This window comes from Lemur catta, chromosome 9, assembly GCF_020740605.2.
Source record: "Lemur catta isolate mLemCat1 chromosome 9, mLemCat1.pri, whole genome shotgun sequence".
NCBI classification, from domain to species: domain Eukaryota; kingdom Metazoa; phylum Chordata; class Mammalia; order Primates; family Lemuridae; genus Lemur; species Lemur catta.
The window spans coordinates 64726276-64742575 of record NC_059136.1 but is presented as its reverse complement, the minus strand read 5'-3'; the positions used below and the strand labels follow the sequence as shown (position 1 = coordinate 64742575).

Here is a 16300-nt window from a genome sequence, read left to right as displayed (position 1 = left end):
ACCATTCAGTGGGAGCTAAGCGTACTACTTGCATGTGTCTCTACCTCCCCCGCTGCTTTACACATAGGAGGCATTTATTAAATATTTATCAATTTACTTTAGATTCACTTCCAAGAGTAAACATTTTACTTTTCTATCAGATACTCTAAAAGATATCTTTACCATGGCCACCAAAACGCCCATGACAGTCTTTAAAAATAGTCAAATCAGGTCTAATGGGTTGTTCATTTTATTGCTGTTCACTTATGTTTTCCTCCAATATTTTATACCCGCTCCCTCTAGCCAACTCAAAGATTAGGCACGTCAATGGAGACCAACCACATTTACTCTCCCTTTAGAAATGAACTGATGTACCTCCCCATATTTAAACAAAAGGATGAGAATTCATTGTCTGTATTTATTTCCCATCAGAGGTCAAAAGGGGATCTCATTTCTAAATAAATCTAGCTGGAGCTGAGAATGAAAATGTATGACAGGTGGGCAAAGGAGCTGGGGAGTAAAGGACAATACTTGTCTGATACATGATAAAAGTTACAAAATCCTAAGAGTCACTTAAAAAGAACACTTTCACAAGAAAGGATTACTATGTCAGTATGATAAACACCACTGTTCCAGTCCCAATATCATCTGCCATTCTTCCCAGCTGTGTTTGCTCATCACTGTGTACATAACATATGCATAGATTCAGAAAATAAACTAGCAGCCTTTCATGACCTGTCTTACGGCTCACATCCTCCTATATCTGGAGGTTAGGGAAAGGGGTACAGCATTTCTAGTCTTATCCACACAGACTAACCAAACTCCTTAGACTTTGTATTTAAAGCATAACATGCACTATGCTTACAACCACTGAAGATGACTTCCCAATTTCTGATATTCCACTTGCCAAATCAAATGTGCATTTGAAATGTTCTCTGCAATGCTGCTGTGCTACTTCCCAGGCACCATGATCTGTGCCAACACTTTCAGGTACCATTATCTATCCACTTTCCTAATATCACTAGGTTCTGGCCTCCTACCTAACTGTTACTAGGTCAATTCCCTAAAAAGTCTAGCAGAAGAGTCCTCCCAAGCACTCTTTATAATATTACCTCCCAGCTAGTTCTCTCTCTTAGTGCTCTAATTATCTTAATACCTGGCCTCATCTAGCTCAGCACCACTCTGGTGCTGTTTCCCTTCATATTATTGGTGGCCACCTATGTCTGGAGCTTCTTTAGACAAACTGCCATTACATCTCCTGGTAATATTTTCTCCAACATTTTTCAGCTGTAATATTCAATCCAGTCAAGTACCAACTAAGAGTTCACTGCATACATATTTTTAAGACATTTTCTTTTGTGGCAAAGAACTTCAATCTGGCTTCCCACTGAACGTTGAATACCCACGCAAAAATTTTCTACAACCTATGAAGCAACAGTGATTCCAGTGGCTTTCTTTTCCAATGACAGATGAAAATAACATTACTTCCAAGCCCTGCCAATCACAGATATTCCCAGTAAGCAGAAGTTTCCACTGCCTTCCTGGATGATGACAAAATGCTTACCTGAATCAAACCAGAAGAATGCAACAGCTCCTTAGTTCCCCAAAACCTAGCCTGGGTTCATTACTAATATTTCACACATTTGAATCAAACTTCTAATAGTGTCTATATTTTAATCTCCTACAAACTAAAGTACAAAATCAAAATGCTATTGGTAATAATTGGACTTTTGAATGTTTTTAGAAGCAACAGCAGATTGTCTATTCAGACAAAGCAAAAGGAGTTTTTCAGCCTTTCTTAAGATCTGATGCCTAGCCAGATAATAATGTGCCCCTATTCATTTAAATAAGCTGTTACTGGGTTCTCTCCAAAAATGGTTTAAAGAGGTCATTTTCTAAATTTCCCAAGTCACATGGGTTCAAACTTTGCGACTGTGGGGTACAGTGGGTGCCTGGTTAGCACCACTAACCTCCACCCACGTCAGCCTCTAGTCCCTCACTTGTAACCCCAGGCACGGAGTTCATCCATCATCTTGCCTAGCTACTATGACAGAAAAGCATACAGGTGATTTTCCTTGAACAAAACCTAAAATCTATAGTTCCTCCTCAGCACACAAGCAGATTCATTCCTCTACCATTCACCTCTGAAAAAAATGTAGTTAAAACCTAAAATTGCAGACAATCATCTAAGATCTAGGATGATTTTGGAAAGAATGGCTTCCTACTCCCAATGCCACTTTTTTTTACAGTAGAGAAGAGCAGAAAGCTAGTGATATCCTACACTGATCCATTTCTCAGTTAAATGAGGATTTATTGTGATCCCTACCTCAATCTTAGAAGTCAAAAAATGATTTTTTTTCACTCTTCTAACCATGGCAAATACCCAAAGCCTACTCCCATAGCTATCACATGTAGACTCTGTACATAGGGGAGCTGCAAAGCCTGGAGATCACTCAGTCTGCCCTTTGTCTTACATCTGAGGGGTTTGTTCACCTGAGGGCTGGGATGCACCCCAGGCCACCCATGAAGTCTGTGACTGAACTGGAAAGGGAACTCCAATTTCCCTGTCAGGGGACTGCACACACACACACCAGGTCCTTTTTTTTTATAATAGAGTATTTTACACTATGCAACTAGTTACAGACTCTTTTTTTTTTTAGAGTAAAAGATGGTACAGGATCCCTCTCCCTTTATCTTAAGGGTGAGCAGGAGGTTGGACCTGGTCAACTGGGAAATCAAGATAAAGGGTGACTGACTGGGGTGGACAAGCCTCAGGGGCTAGGGACACCGGGCAGAAGACCACTCCAGCATGCTGGGTAGGGTCAACAAAGGGAACAGACTGATTTCTCATAGCCTCTGTGTGGTGTAGAATGGAGCTATTCTGATGAGGGAACAGAATTTAGTAACGGAGAAGCCTGGATCAGGAGATATTGAGGAATACAGACTGGCACACACTTGTGTGTATCCAAGGACACATCTGCTAGTAGCTGACTCTGATTCCTAGGTGAGGGGCGAGGAGAAGGTAAGGAAAACAAAATAGTGGGCAAGATCATGGCTGCTAAGGAGAATATCAAGCCAAGTATTCAGAGAATAAGGTCCTGATTATTAAAACTCAGGCACAAAAGAGGTCATTAATTTTCGGAACACAAGGAAACCTCAATTTTCTTAATTGAGGCAAAAAGTCAAGCCAAAAGAGCAACTATGGCCAGAGTCTTAGAACAATGGCCTGAAGTTCTTTGAAATGATGGAAGTGAAATGAATCATTTACTTAAAATCAGTGACAAAAATGTATGTGAAGGTTCAGGCTAGACTCATAGTAGGTCTCTGATATTTATCAGTTCCTCCCCTCTCTCCCAAGACCAACAGCTAAGTGGTAGCCCTTGAAAGCCTTGTGCACACTTAGAAGTGGTCTGTGCCCAAGGTGTTAAAAGATTAATGAAGCCAGTCAATCACATTCCCCAAGGCACTTAGAGGTGCTTAGATTGTTGGAGACACAATAGGAAAACTTCACATTTGTGCCCTTTGCAATTCTCTTCTACAGGATCTATATCCTAAAGGCCCTATTCACCCAAATACTGATTTGTTTTAGAGACCTTGATCAATACAAAACCTACAAAAACAAATGCCTGCTTTATTCCTGCATGCATTACATTATGCAGATAATCACCATAAGAACTATCAAAGCAGAGGATTTTGAGCTGCTTTCTGTTAGTCACTGAAAATGTTAGTGGTTATGAGCAGCACTGATGGTTTTAAACTTTTTTGAACAAGAGGGTCCCATGCCTTAAACATCAGCCATGGGGCATTACTGTATCAGTGTTTCTGATGTTAAGAGCCTGGACATGATTTCATAAAGTAGGAAGATTTTGAATAAAGTTCTAGAAAGCTCTCCCCTGTTAGTGCCATGTAAAGTACTGTGGCTTCAATACAGGATGTGGCTTCACAGAAAAACACATAGATCACATCAAGAATGATGGGATTATGTCTGTGAAAAAAACTTTTTCACACTAATGTGACCCAGCATCTTTCCTTGAGAGCGGCAAAGTGCTCATTGCTGTACCAAGGAATATAGCTACATGATCTCTTTAAAATATGCCAGCAGAACATGCCACACTGGAATGTTATTTGGGCTTCAAACTGGAAACTACATTCCTTAAAAGCATTATTCTTTGGTTACATACGTGGAATCACAAATATACAGATTTGACACTGTTCATCAAACTAACTCGAGTTGGTGTCTCAGGAAAAACGTTGCATTTGTTAATATCAAACACGCTGATGTGTCACTATATCTGTCTTCCCCTTTATCCATTCTTGAGATAGTCTATCTGTGAAGAGTATGTCTAGCAATTCACATGTGAAGCCACAAGCTACATAGCTAATGGAGCCTAAGCAGTGATCAAGTCTCACCCTAGACAAATTACTAAAGGCACAAGTCAACCCAACTGCAATTGAGGATTGAGTTAATACTGAACCTTATCCAAATTTCTTAAGTCTCCATTCCACCTTAATTCTCTATGCCCATGTTTTATATGGATAGCATTGCCATTCACTTTCCTATTATAGGGATGACATATTATTTTTATTATTAAGATGTGTTAGTTTTCTTTTTAATTAAGATTAGATGATTTTGAAAGAACATGTCTTTCCTAGAAATGTCACTAGTAAAATGCATCTAATTTTTCTCTAATGTGGTGCTTTCCCTGTCCATAAAACTTATTTGATTAGCAGTACTATAGAAGCTAAAGCTTTTGTATGCAGGCACTCAAGCATAATTTAATCATTTTATTTAAGCATGAAAAAAATTATTCTGAAAGCCCTGTTAGGTAAAATATCCCTGATTAGTTTAAACTTACATTTGCAGGTATATTAAAGGTGAAATAAATCACAGAATGCTCAGTATGCAAAGGAATAGTGTTAACTTTGTTACGATAGTCGGCAGCAAGTTAAAAATTGTAAATTAGAGAATGTAAGGAATAACTATCTCATTTTAAATATATGTATTTAAACAGGTTATTTTAAAATAAATTTTGTTTTGTGTGAACCCTTTTTATATTATCAGGATTTTCACCTATGGAAACCTCTTTTATAGTCAAACAAGACGAGGTCCTAATTGCATAATACCATTTATCTGCTGAGGATAAAAGTGCCAACAAATGAAAATGCACATTAGGCAAGAGATTGTCAGAATAGAAAATTGTTTTTTTTTTTTTATTTTTTTGTTTTTTTGTTTTTAAATAACCCACTCACATTAACAAAAGACTGCAGTAGCTTCCAAATTATAGGTTGTTATTTTTAGTGGAAGTAGTTCAATATTCATATTGGAGCAGATGTAGCAGTTTAACAAAACAGCTCTTCAAATCCTGCACAAATTGAAAACAGGAAAACTGATTGCATTTTCTCTTATCACTTTCCTTTTCTGAATTGACACTTTTGGCCTTCTGAAAATTTACACATGGCTTTCATCTCAACAGCACCTGCCGATCAAACAGAAACCTAACATTTTCATAAAAATGGTATAAAAGACTAGTTTTGTTCTAAACACTGTAAAGGCCATCAGTTGCCTACTTGATGGCAACAATTGCTGTACATAAGTCATATTCATAATAGATTTATATTTTCTTTAAACTTTTTAAAAATATGTTAAGTCCCTTCTGATTTTTTTTCACATTCACTTTTTGTATGGCTCAAATTTCTTTGACTCAATGCCCGATACTTAGTGTCATTATGAAAAGACTGTGCAAAATATGTAAAAGGGTAAATTACACTAAGATAATGTATATTTAGTATTTTCTCTGCCTCTGCTTGAAATACACATTTATCTCTACATATTACTGCCTATGTATGCACATGAGTGTGAAATATATACATCCCATTTTGTATTCCACCCACTAAAAGAAAACTGGAAACAAAAAGTCAGAGTCAGGTCCTATTTTTGAAGGGACCTTATATATTCTTTTATCAGATCTAGATTTAGCAGGTGCTTGGCTGTTTGAGTACCCCAGGTTGGGGAAGAACCGATGTCACTCACACAGCACCCTGATAACCTAAATGAAGTGACTGACTACTCACTGTAAAGGGAAGGCAAAGGTAAATCTTGAAAATGGGTATTCTTGCATGTAAAATATGCAAGATTGCTACCTAGGTTGCTTCTCAGATTTTTAAATAAAAGCTCTCCACATATTTCTCTGAAACACCTAATTCTGGGTCAAATTAAAGATGCTCCTAAGACATGCTATTTGTGAGTTTTCTTAGCCAAGAGAGCTCTACCCTTTCTGGAGGATTCCAGTCTGTCCTTTCCCATTCTGTCTGGGTGATAAGGTAACCTGAAGGCAGAAATGACATACAGTAATATATGTGCCATTCTGGCCAGTTGGTCTGTGAATTTCAGTGTTTCATCATGCTCACTGAGGCAACAGCAAACCTGAAATGTCAATATGTTCAGTCAATGGAAGTAAAATAATGGGACTCTATTGTCTTACCCAATCGATCTGCCGCTGTCAACAAGGAAACATGCCCCCCTGGCTTTAAACAAATTTTAATTAGGCTTTTAGTTACCACATCATATCTATCTATCTAAGAAAACACCTATTTTGACAATGTGCAGGAGGCAAAACAATCATTTTTCGACTTTTATTCATTTTAAGAACCTTCCAAAGTTGATACCAAAAATTTTTGAAATACACTTATGAGTTAATAAAACACTTTTCTTCTTTTAAACTGACTCTAAGCAAAAAAAAAATTCACGGTTCAAATCCAAAGTACAAATCTACCTAACGGACTTGGATTTTTCCCCCCTCTAGCCCGAGTTGAACCATACTATAAAAATCAACTAATTCCATATTAAAAGTCAGCTTCGTTTGCTTTTCTCACTCATTCAAGTGCTGTGAGCATCAATTCATCACCCATTCAAAACAAGTCACACAAAACCAAACATTAATGATCAATCCCCAAAGCCTCTACCCTCCTCTCTCAGTTGATCAATCCTAAACGCAAGGGGCAAATGAAACTCCTGTTAAAATCGGGTAGGTGTGGGGGGCTGAGAAGGGCAAGGGGGGTCGGGAAGAGGAAGAAATGCAACATTTTAAGTCATTCCAATCTCACCTAAGTTCTCTAGCCCTTCATTCCACCAAAAGAGAGAGTGTCTCACTTTAAAATAAAATAAAAATGAGCTAATCAAGTTGTTAAGCAGTTTTTTTTTCTTTCTCTCCCTTCTTCATCTAAAGGCTTCGGCGTCCAGTCAATAAATAATCTATTGTTCCCCCTCTATCGAGTCTCTTTAAACCCATTCAGACTGGCAAAACTAAACCCAATTAGAGATAAGGCCCTCCGGTGATCTCACCTCGGTGAGTCCGGCCTGGAGAGCAGAGGTGACGGGAGATAGCGCCAAGGCCGGGGCTGATGCCGCCTCCTCACCCCGCACAACAAAAGGCAGATTTCTCCTTCTCCCTCTGCTAATCTTTAAATGTAAATTCTCTCCGCCAGCTAAGAGGAGCGACAGATAACACGTTACATCTTCACTTCTCCTGGTCTTATCGACTTCTGAATCGTTCGGAGAGGGAGGGGGGGGGAGAAAGCCGCCTCCCCGCGCCCCTCCTCCGGCCGCCCCCCGTCCTCCCGCGGCGCCCCCCGTTCACGGAGATTACCTTCTGGCAAAGGCGCGCGGGCGAGCGGCCGCCGCGGCACCCAGACCGCGGCTTTGTATTCATTAAACACACAGCGGAGCTTATCAGAAGTAAAAGGCTTGTCAGGATGGCACATTGTGTGTGAGTGAGTGTGCGAGCGCAGGAGGGAGAGGAGAGAAGCCAACGTGCATCAGGGTGATTACAATATCAGCAGGGCCCAGATGGAGGCAGGAAAATAAACACAGGGTGCGTGTGAGACGGAGCGGGAGAGGGAGGAAAAGTGGGAGAGAGAGGGAGAGAGAGGGAGACACAGAGAGGAGAGACGGGCAGGAGGGAAGAAACCGAAAGGGATGAGGGGGCGGGGGCTCAGGCCCCAGGATGGGGCTGGAAAGTGGGGGAGAGCCCTCCTAAGCCTGGCTGGGGAGGAGAGGCAGGGCTGGGGGGCGCCTGCACGCCCAAGTCTGCCCCTACCCCAGGAAAAAAGGGGGGCGTCCTCACCAGCAAACTGTATTTCCCTGCTCCAGGCCTGGACTGGAACATTTTAGAGGTTCTGTCAAGGTCAGAGGGGGGATCAAGAGCTGTCTCTTGGCAGAGCATAAGGAGACATTCCCCATCTCACCTCCGTCCAAACAGCCACAATTTGCAAAACAAACCTAGGGAGTCCTCGCAGCAGTTAAGCAGCCTTCCAGACCAACCTTAAGTGAGAGTTCTCTCCCCTTTCTTTGCAGCCCCCGCACACCCACCCGTACAGAGATGTAAAATAGCTCCTTTCCCTGGGCTTTAATGTGTCCCAGCTGAAGATTCCTGCAGCCAGCATCATTGTGATAAGGAGGACCACTTGTGATTGGTAGCTACAGGTGACTCTTAGACACCTGCTCCACCTCCAGAAATTGTGTTGGGGGAGGGAGTTCCTTATGTGTACATCTGAGAGTCTATTTTGGAGGTGGAAATCTGAAATTGAGGCAATCAATCTCAGCTTGAGCTGCCTCATGGCTCTTCACCCACCCAGAGCCTGAGAATCAATCAGAGAACAAACAGGGGCTAATGCCCCTCCGCAGTCCAGAGTTCATCCTCCTCCCATGCAGGGTCAGAGGGAGATACACCTGAGTAGTCCCTGGAGAGCCCCTTTTCACTTTTAAATGCACCCATCAGACAGTGTGAACATCTGATCAGATCCTTAATGGACTGCAGATAATGCTGCAAAGAAGGTTATTTTATTGGGGTGGGAGGGGGATATTTGGTTGTGTTGTGTTTCCAGGCACTGAAGCTTGGTTAAGAACTCTCACTACAGTATGAAGAGTGAGTTCAGAATGAAAGAGCCAGTAAACTACATCATTTTTCATGGCACATACTGTAGCCCCAGCTGCTGTGAAATTTAGGGTTATAAAACAGTTTGTGCATGGGGTCTCAATAGAAAGACAAAATGGGGGGGTAAGGCTAGTGAGTAGAGAAAGACATAGAAGAGCAAGAGAAATAGCAGCCTCCTTTTAGAGGAGACAAATTTTAAGATGCTTTTTAGAAAATGAGAGGTATTGCTTTAATCAAGCACTCCCCACCCAAATCACTTAGCCAAAAAACTAACCGTTTGTGTATAGTGGACACCCCCAGCCCCAGTGCTCTGACCCCAAGAAAAGAATTTAAAGAAATTTGGTAGGTAATACAAAGTGAAAAAGGCTGGGATAGGTGGGGGAAGGGCATGTGTGAAAATCTTGTCATGCAATGAATGTCAGATAAAAAAGGGGTCTGCCACAATACGCCAGTAATCCAATAATGTGAAAAACCTTGTGGTATCACTGAGACGAGAACAAGGTAATATTTCTCCATAAATCTTCAAAAGTGACCAGGTTCAATAGTTAGAGAAAGGTGCAAGGGTAGGAAGTGAAACACTTGGCAGGCTACATTACAAAATCAAGTGAGCTCTAAACGGGTGAAAATCTGTCATTCTTACATGTTTTAAATTTAATAACAGATTTCTGGAGTATCATTTTAGCTCTCATAAAAGGTCACCTTTCACCTTTTCTCTAGCTGTTCTAGAAAAATGTATTCAGAATAACCAGAAGCAACCACACATACCCTCCCCTTTATTACATTTTAGTCAGGTCAGTTTGGGCACAGACTACATACAAACACCTAAAAATCCAACAAAATTCTAGGAAGAAAAACATACAATTTACAAATTCCTACTGATTCTTTTCCTTATATGCTCTTTTAAGAAATGCTATTTAAAAAAAAATTACAATACTATTGCTTTCAAACCCAGAAAACATTTATATTTTTCTTTAAGAGGCATCCCAAGCACTAAAGGCATGAAGAAATCTTTGCAAAAGCTAATATGCCAATGTTCTCATTTCGTAAAGGTACAGTATTTCTATTACTACCTTGTTTGTTCATTGACTTTTGGCTCACAGTTATAGAAAAGATCAACCAATTCTCAAATGGGAAGAATCCATGACTCTCTTCCAAAGCAAACACTTTGCTGCAAAGCTTTCAATTAAAAAAAGAAAAAAAAATACAATAATCAAGAAGTATAATCACAGAATAAGTGTACAACAGAAAGTGGTTTCTATAATCACAGCTGTCTTAAAGTCCAGGCTAGAGACTAGAAACCTTAATTTCAACTAGTTCTTTTCTTAATAATAGGTTACCTTCCTATAAAAGCAAGAAGTCCATCTGCCCCAGGCAGATAAGTTTTGAAGCATTAATTCAGATAAAAATCTAGCATTTTCTTTCTTTCTTTGAGTATGTGAATTCTAGTGTGCTATAATGTGAGAATTCCAACATATGACCATTATGGCATAATATCTCATTGCTCAGCTTGTCATTATTTCATTTGTAATTCTTATGTTAATTATGTTCATAATTACTATAAACAGATGTGGTAGACATTCATGTGACCTTTTATTGCAGAATGCATTCTTCACTCATTTTGCTTTAATTTCTCATGTATGTGAAGCTGAAATGTAGGAAAAAGAAAAAGGCTTTCTAATTTTCTAATGTTTTATATGCATAAGTTAAAACAGAACCTACCTTCTACTTAATCTGCATTTCAGAATATCAGAATATTCTTAATGTTTAAGCTGCTTTGCATCACATTTCTAAACTGCACACTGAACCTCACTAAATTATAGCTATGGATGCCAAACAAAGGCTAGCATCCATGTCTAAGTTGTTTGTCTTTTTTTAATATCAAAGGTTAATGCAGCAGAATTGTGCCTCAAAACCATGTGCATAGCAGCTACATGGTGATTTATTCACTCATAACTCAACCATCAACCTCTTTACATAAAAAACATTTACAATAAAATCAGTATGGATTTCATTAGCTGAAAACCTCCTCGGATTTCATTTCTTTGGCCCTAATCTATAATTAGTGTGGACAGACAGGTGCAAACCCTTCTCTTCTACAGATGACTACTGGAAATGGTGCAAAGTAGCTCCTTCTGTTTAAACAACACACAGATAACCTGCTCTGTCTTATCACTTACAATTACCTCCATTAAACTGAACTAATGTTTGCTTTAATAAAATGTTCACTGTTCTTTAAACATTATTTAGGAACTCTTATATTAATGGCTGTAAAAAAGTGAAGTTGGAAGGTGTCTCTTTAGATCATAATAAATAGCTTACTGTGGATAAAATGTTCCCACCGATGGATAATACTCTGAGGTTCACAAAGGTGTTTTAGTTGATTGAACATATTTTAGTTATTTTGCATAAATAGTCAAATATGTTTTTTTTCAAAGACACTAGAGTGACAATTTAACAAGTTGGGGAAAACTTAAGATTATTCCTGAAGTTTAGATGAAAGGTTTAAGTTTCTTTTCTTATAGATTTTAAGTTGTTGTTAAAATATAGCACTCTTAAAATCCTAGATTGTTTTCCAAGGATACTTATGTTAACCTAGTTTTATGTATTTAACTTCTGATAGATGATTCATTCTCAAAGTTGAATGAGTTCATTCTTTTAAGGCACATTTAAAAATTTAACTATAAAAGTAAGTGCACTCTGCAAGCACATGGTTAAAAACAACTTCATTCCATAATAAATAACTTCTATAAAGCCAGAACTCACTTCTCCCTGCTTCTGCCATCAATAAAGTCTGTGGATCACTATATGATGAATAAGGTGTCCATAAAACAAAGAAGCTTTAAATGCCCAAACAGCAACAAATAAATAGCCTTTCTCACTGAACTTACATAACTTACAGTAATAGACTCCAGCAAAATGCAACTGACTCAGTTTTTTTCACATGCAAATCCTGCAGGTGCCAATTTTTCAGACTGCTTTGCTATGAAGGGCTATGTTGCCTGCATAAAACCTCAATGAAGAAGGCTTTGCATTCAGTGCCTGTCAGCTGATGTTCATATCAAAGAAGTGAGAAACAGGATTTGACAGTGAAGAATGTCCTAAACTGACAACCACTGACCAGCATTCCTATTGGAAGCATTTCTTTCTTGTGATCCTTTTTCAATGTTAAAAAAAAAAAAAATGAGGTTTTTTTGGCTAAGCTTCTATTTTACAATAAAATAAATTATAATGGCACCTTACATTTGTGTAGTTCTTTACAATTTAGGAAGTGCTCTTTTATCTGCAAATATTTAAACTAACACCTCGATGGGAGAGCTCATCATCAAATACTAACATCAAGAGCAATATTTTACTTCTCTCAGAAAGGGAAAATTGTGAAAATATGTAAAAGCTGCAGTCCTATAGCTGCAACAATACTGTACTACGATTTCCAGCAACTTGAATAGTTTGTATTGTATTGCAGGTAAAATGATTTTTATTAGGAAGATCATTTTAAAATCAACTTATTAGCAGGTATTAGTGGGTCACAGAGACTAAGTCTACAAAGGAAAATATCATTTCAAAGACTTCTGGTCTGCTTTGAGTTGTCCAAACATAAAAGAAAAAATAGACTGGTTTCTCCACTGCTTTTATTAGGTATGAACTGGACACTGAAGAAACTACATACTGAAATTCTTCCATGCAGTACTTAGCTTTTCAAATAAAATGACTGCTGTCTAAATGATTTACAATAAAATCATTAATGCTTAAACAAAGATATTTAATAGAAAGTTCTGAGTAAAAATAAAGTCAGTTTTTATGCACCCAGAATCAGCCCAATTCCTTGGTTATTTTGTTGGAATTTTTTTCTTTTAAATGAATAAACCAATGAAATATCAAATGCTAAACAGAGCACAAGAAATGATAGACTTCAACTTCCTTCAACGTCCATCCTGGCTGCCAAAAAAAAAAAAAAAAGAAAGAAAGAAAGAAAGAAAGAAAGAAAGACAGACAAGAAAAGAGAAGAAAAAAAAGCCTGGATCACACTAAGATTCTCTGATTAATATTGGCTGAGACTCACCTCTCTGAAAAATAATAATCAGTTAAAAACAAGAAACGAAAAAAGAAAATGAAATCATATAACCCTATGTATGTTACCTGAAAACCACCATATGTTAAAAGCAGACCAGTTTTTAAGGATAAACAAGGTGGAAATCCATAGAATTATGAGTTTGCATCTGTCTATACACATCACAGCTGACCTAAACACCTAGGTTAAGGCAATGATGGTTTAAGAAACAATGGTGTTTGTTGACCTTTTCTTAAGAACTGTGTGACAGGAGAAATTAGGCACAACAGAATACTCATGTGGTCAAGGCAAAACGCTGCAATAAACTAAAAGGAGGCCCCCAACACTAACAAACCGTTTATCACAGAGAAGCTGGTCAATTTGTATTCTAGGGAGTATGGACTCTCTGGGCACAGACCCAGTTCCACTCCTGTTCTATGCAAAGGAGGGCAATGATAATAAAAGCCACTGAGTGCACTTAAAAATGGTACACATGTTTAAAAGCAGACTAGGAGGGGGAAAAACCCTGTAAAACACATTTCAGTTCACACAGAAGGTAGAAAGAATGCTTTGGTCAGCAACCGGACCTTTATCAGGAGATAAATCAATTTGCTGCAGCTGTGGACAGCCATTTATATACAGGCCCTGAGCAGATTAATTAAGGGAAGCGAAGTTAAAAATTCAAGGGGGCTCAGAGTTACATTAAGCACATAAAGTTGGTCTGGAGTAGCCTCTCTAGCTCTCCTGGCCTTCATTCTCTCGCCCCGACCTCCTCCTCCACGGGAATACTAGCCATTCCCTAAAGCGACCTTCTGCAGATTCTCTCAGGAAGCAGCAGCCAGGCTGAGGCACTTTGGGATTTGCGGTGCCCAATCTTGAAGCAAAGCTAAATGCAAAAGATTTCTCCACTATACTTTGCAAGGAATAAAGAGACCAAAGGCTGCACGGCTCCCCAGCCAAATTCTCCAAACTGAAAGGCCTTTTAGCGGAGAGGGGGAGGGAAGGTGGCTATTTTTAGTAACAGTTGTGGTTCACATCCTACTTCCCGGAATCATAGTACTCAAACTTTTCCAAGGGTTGATCGCCCTTACAAAAAAAAAAAAAAGTTTCAAAAAATGAATTTAAGCGCCTTTTGCTGACAAAGGTATTTGCTTAAGGCATCCTGGTCAGAGCAAGGTCCGCCCCGAGAGGGGTCTGGGTGCGCCAACCAACCCGGTCCTATCAAGTTCGCAAAGAGGGCGGTGAGCGGCGGGGCGCACAACGCGTCGCCACCGGTCCCGGGGCTTCACCAGAGGGGTCCCTGGAAAACGAAAGGAATCCTCCAGACGCGAGACCCGTCTGCGCCCCGTCGGGCGGGAGCTACGGGGCGCAAGGGTGTGCTTCCCGCTCAGCAGAAGCGGGCACCTAGTCGGGGATGCGACGGGAACACCCAGGAGAGCCGAGCGGCGGGGCCCGGGGCGCGCAGAGGTCTGGCAGAGGCGACGCCGGCCGCCCGCCCACCCGTCCCCGGCTGCGAAGCCCGGGACCCGCCGGGGAGGAGCGCCGCCCGCCCGCTCATCCAAGGGCTTCCCACTCGAGCACCCCAGACGCCCCGGAGCACCAGGGAAAGTTCGCAGGCGGGCGCATGGCACCTGGGTATCGCCAAGAGAACCCCTATCCTAGTCGGAGCACGGTCTCAAAGTTGAGATTCCGCTTCTCCTCCTAGGGCTAAGTTTTCCAGCATTAAAACAAGCATTTCGATTCCAGTTTTACAACCCCAGGATGCGGGTATAGGGCCACCTGCCAAACACACTGTGGACACCTTGACCAGTTGTTTTGTCAGAGGGGAAAAAAAAAAAACCCCACTCATCATCTTCCTGTTCGCATACCGTGATCATGGAGAGGGGGCAAAAAATTAAAAAGACAGTGCTGGGAATCTAATAGTAAAAATTGCATCCTCGGCTGACCCGCGAAGTTCAGTGTCATCGCAGACTGGAGTCCCCCGCGATGTGCCGCTTGCCCCTGGTGCGTAGTCCTACCCTAGTTAGGCGACAAGTACAGCCCGGCGCCTCTCGGTCGAATAAGCCAAACGAAGATGACGGTCATCAGAACGGTAATTAATAGTACAGCCAGGGGCCCGTCCCCGCCGCCCGAGCCCTCCCGCGGGCACTTACACTGCACAGGGCTGGAGAGTCCCACCATCCGCCACGGGCTTCGAGCTGCAAATAAAACTCCCCGTCGTCTGGGCCGGCCCGCGAGGCGAGGGGGCGAGGGCGCGGCGCGGCGTCCCCCGCGAGGCCAGAGTGTCCGCGGCCTCTCTCCCAAGCGCGCCCGCCACGAGGCCGCCAAGTCGCGCCGGAGCGACTGCGGCCGCCCGCCTTTACACCGAGCGAGCTGCGGTGCAAAAAGCCCGGGGTCGGGGACGCCAGCCAAACGCAGCCTCCGCGCAGAGCCCAAGACTTGCGGAGCTCCGCTCCCCTCCTCCCGCCTCCCTCCCTCCCTCCCTCCGCTTTTCTGTTGTTGCTGCTGTGGCAGACAAATGTGATGTGGGGCGCAGGGAATTGCCACTGTCACAGGCGGCGTCTGCGTCTGCTTCGCCCGCCCTCGCTCACTCTCGAGGAAGGCGACGCATTTATCTGCAGGGCGGCCGGGCGTCCGCCGGGGAGCAGGAGTGCCGCGCGCTGTGCGCCGACAGCGCCCGCACCAGGCCGGCTCCGGCGCGCGCCCGCGCCCGGGGCGCCGCGGCCGCTCAGGAGGGAGGCGGCTGCGCGGCCGCGACCAGGTGCAGGGGGGAGGGCCCGCGGCGGGGCGGGGAGGCGGTGGAGGTGGGAGACATCTGTGTCGTGCGGGGGTCACGGAGGTCAAGTATATGTTAACAATGGGCAGGCCCGGCTAGCCGGGGCGCGCGGGCGGGCGGGCTGCCTCCCTCCCGGCCTCTCCCTCCCGTGTGCAGGCTGGACGTGGGGCTGGCTCCCTAAAGCTGGCGGCCCGAGTGCCCTGCAGTAACCCAAGACGACCACTTTCCCTGGCCATCTGGAGCGCTCCTGGCTGCCCTGGCCGTCCTGCCTGTGTCTCATCACTGGCTGGAGAGACAGCCCTGCTAGAAATCAAGCCACTCTCAGATCTCCTCTCTAATCCCCTTCTGTTAGCTGATTTCCAGACTGACTATTTGCTTTCGCATTAGATAACAGCCTTAGAGAAAACAATTATCATTTTCTTTTTTTCCCTTTGTTTTGCTACTTCTCCCATAGTATACCATTAAGAGGGACCGCTTTCTGTCCCACGTTTTTTGTTAAATGTGTCCCCCTCCCCCAGACATTAATATCAATACTTGAGGGGAGGGGGGTGAAGTCCCAGAGGA

The 16300-nt window shown here is 42.2% G+C and overlaps 1 protein-coding gene across 2 annotated transcripts in view; it reads right to left on the bottom strand.

Moving 5' to 3' along the window:
• Window positions 1-15404, bottom strand: part of RUNX1T1 (RUNX1 partner transcriptional co-repressor 1) — a 138941-nt gene extending 123537 nt beyond the window's left edge. The window contains exon 1 of one of the 2 annotated variants that reach the window (XM_045561944.1): window positions 15114-15404. Coding sequence is in view for 1 of the 2 variants with exons in the window: in XM_045561941.1 (XP_045417897.1) it covers window positions 7626-7740 (115 nt within the window). In the remaining variant the exon portion in view is untranslated. Of the gene's footprint in view, window positions 1-7625; window positions 7891-15113 lie in introns of those variants that run through there. The other variant, XM_045561941.1, reaches the window with a different exon arrangement.
• Between the last annotated feature and the right edge of the window lie 896 nt (window positions 15405-16300).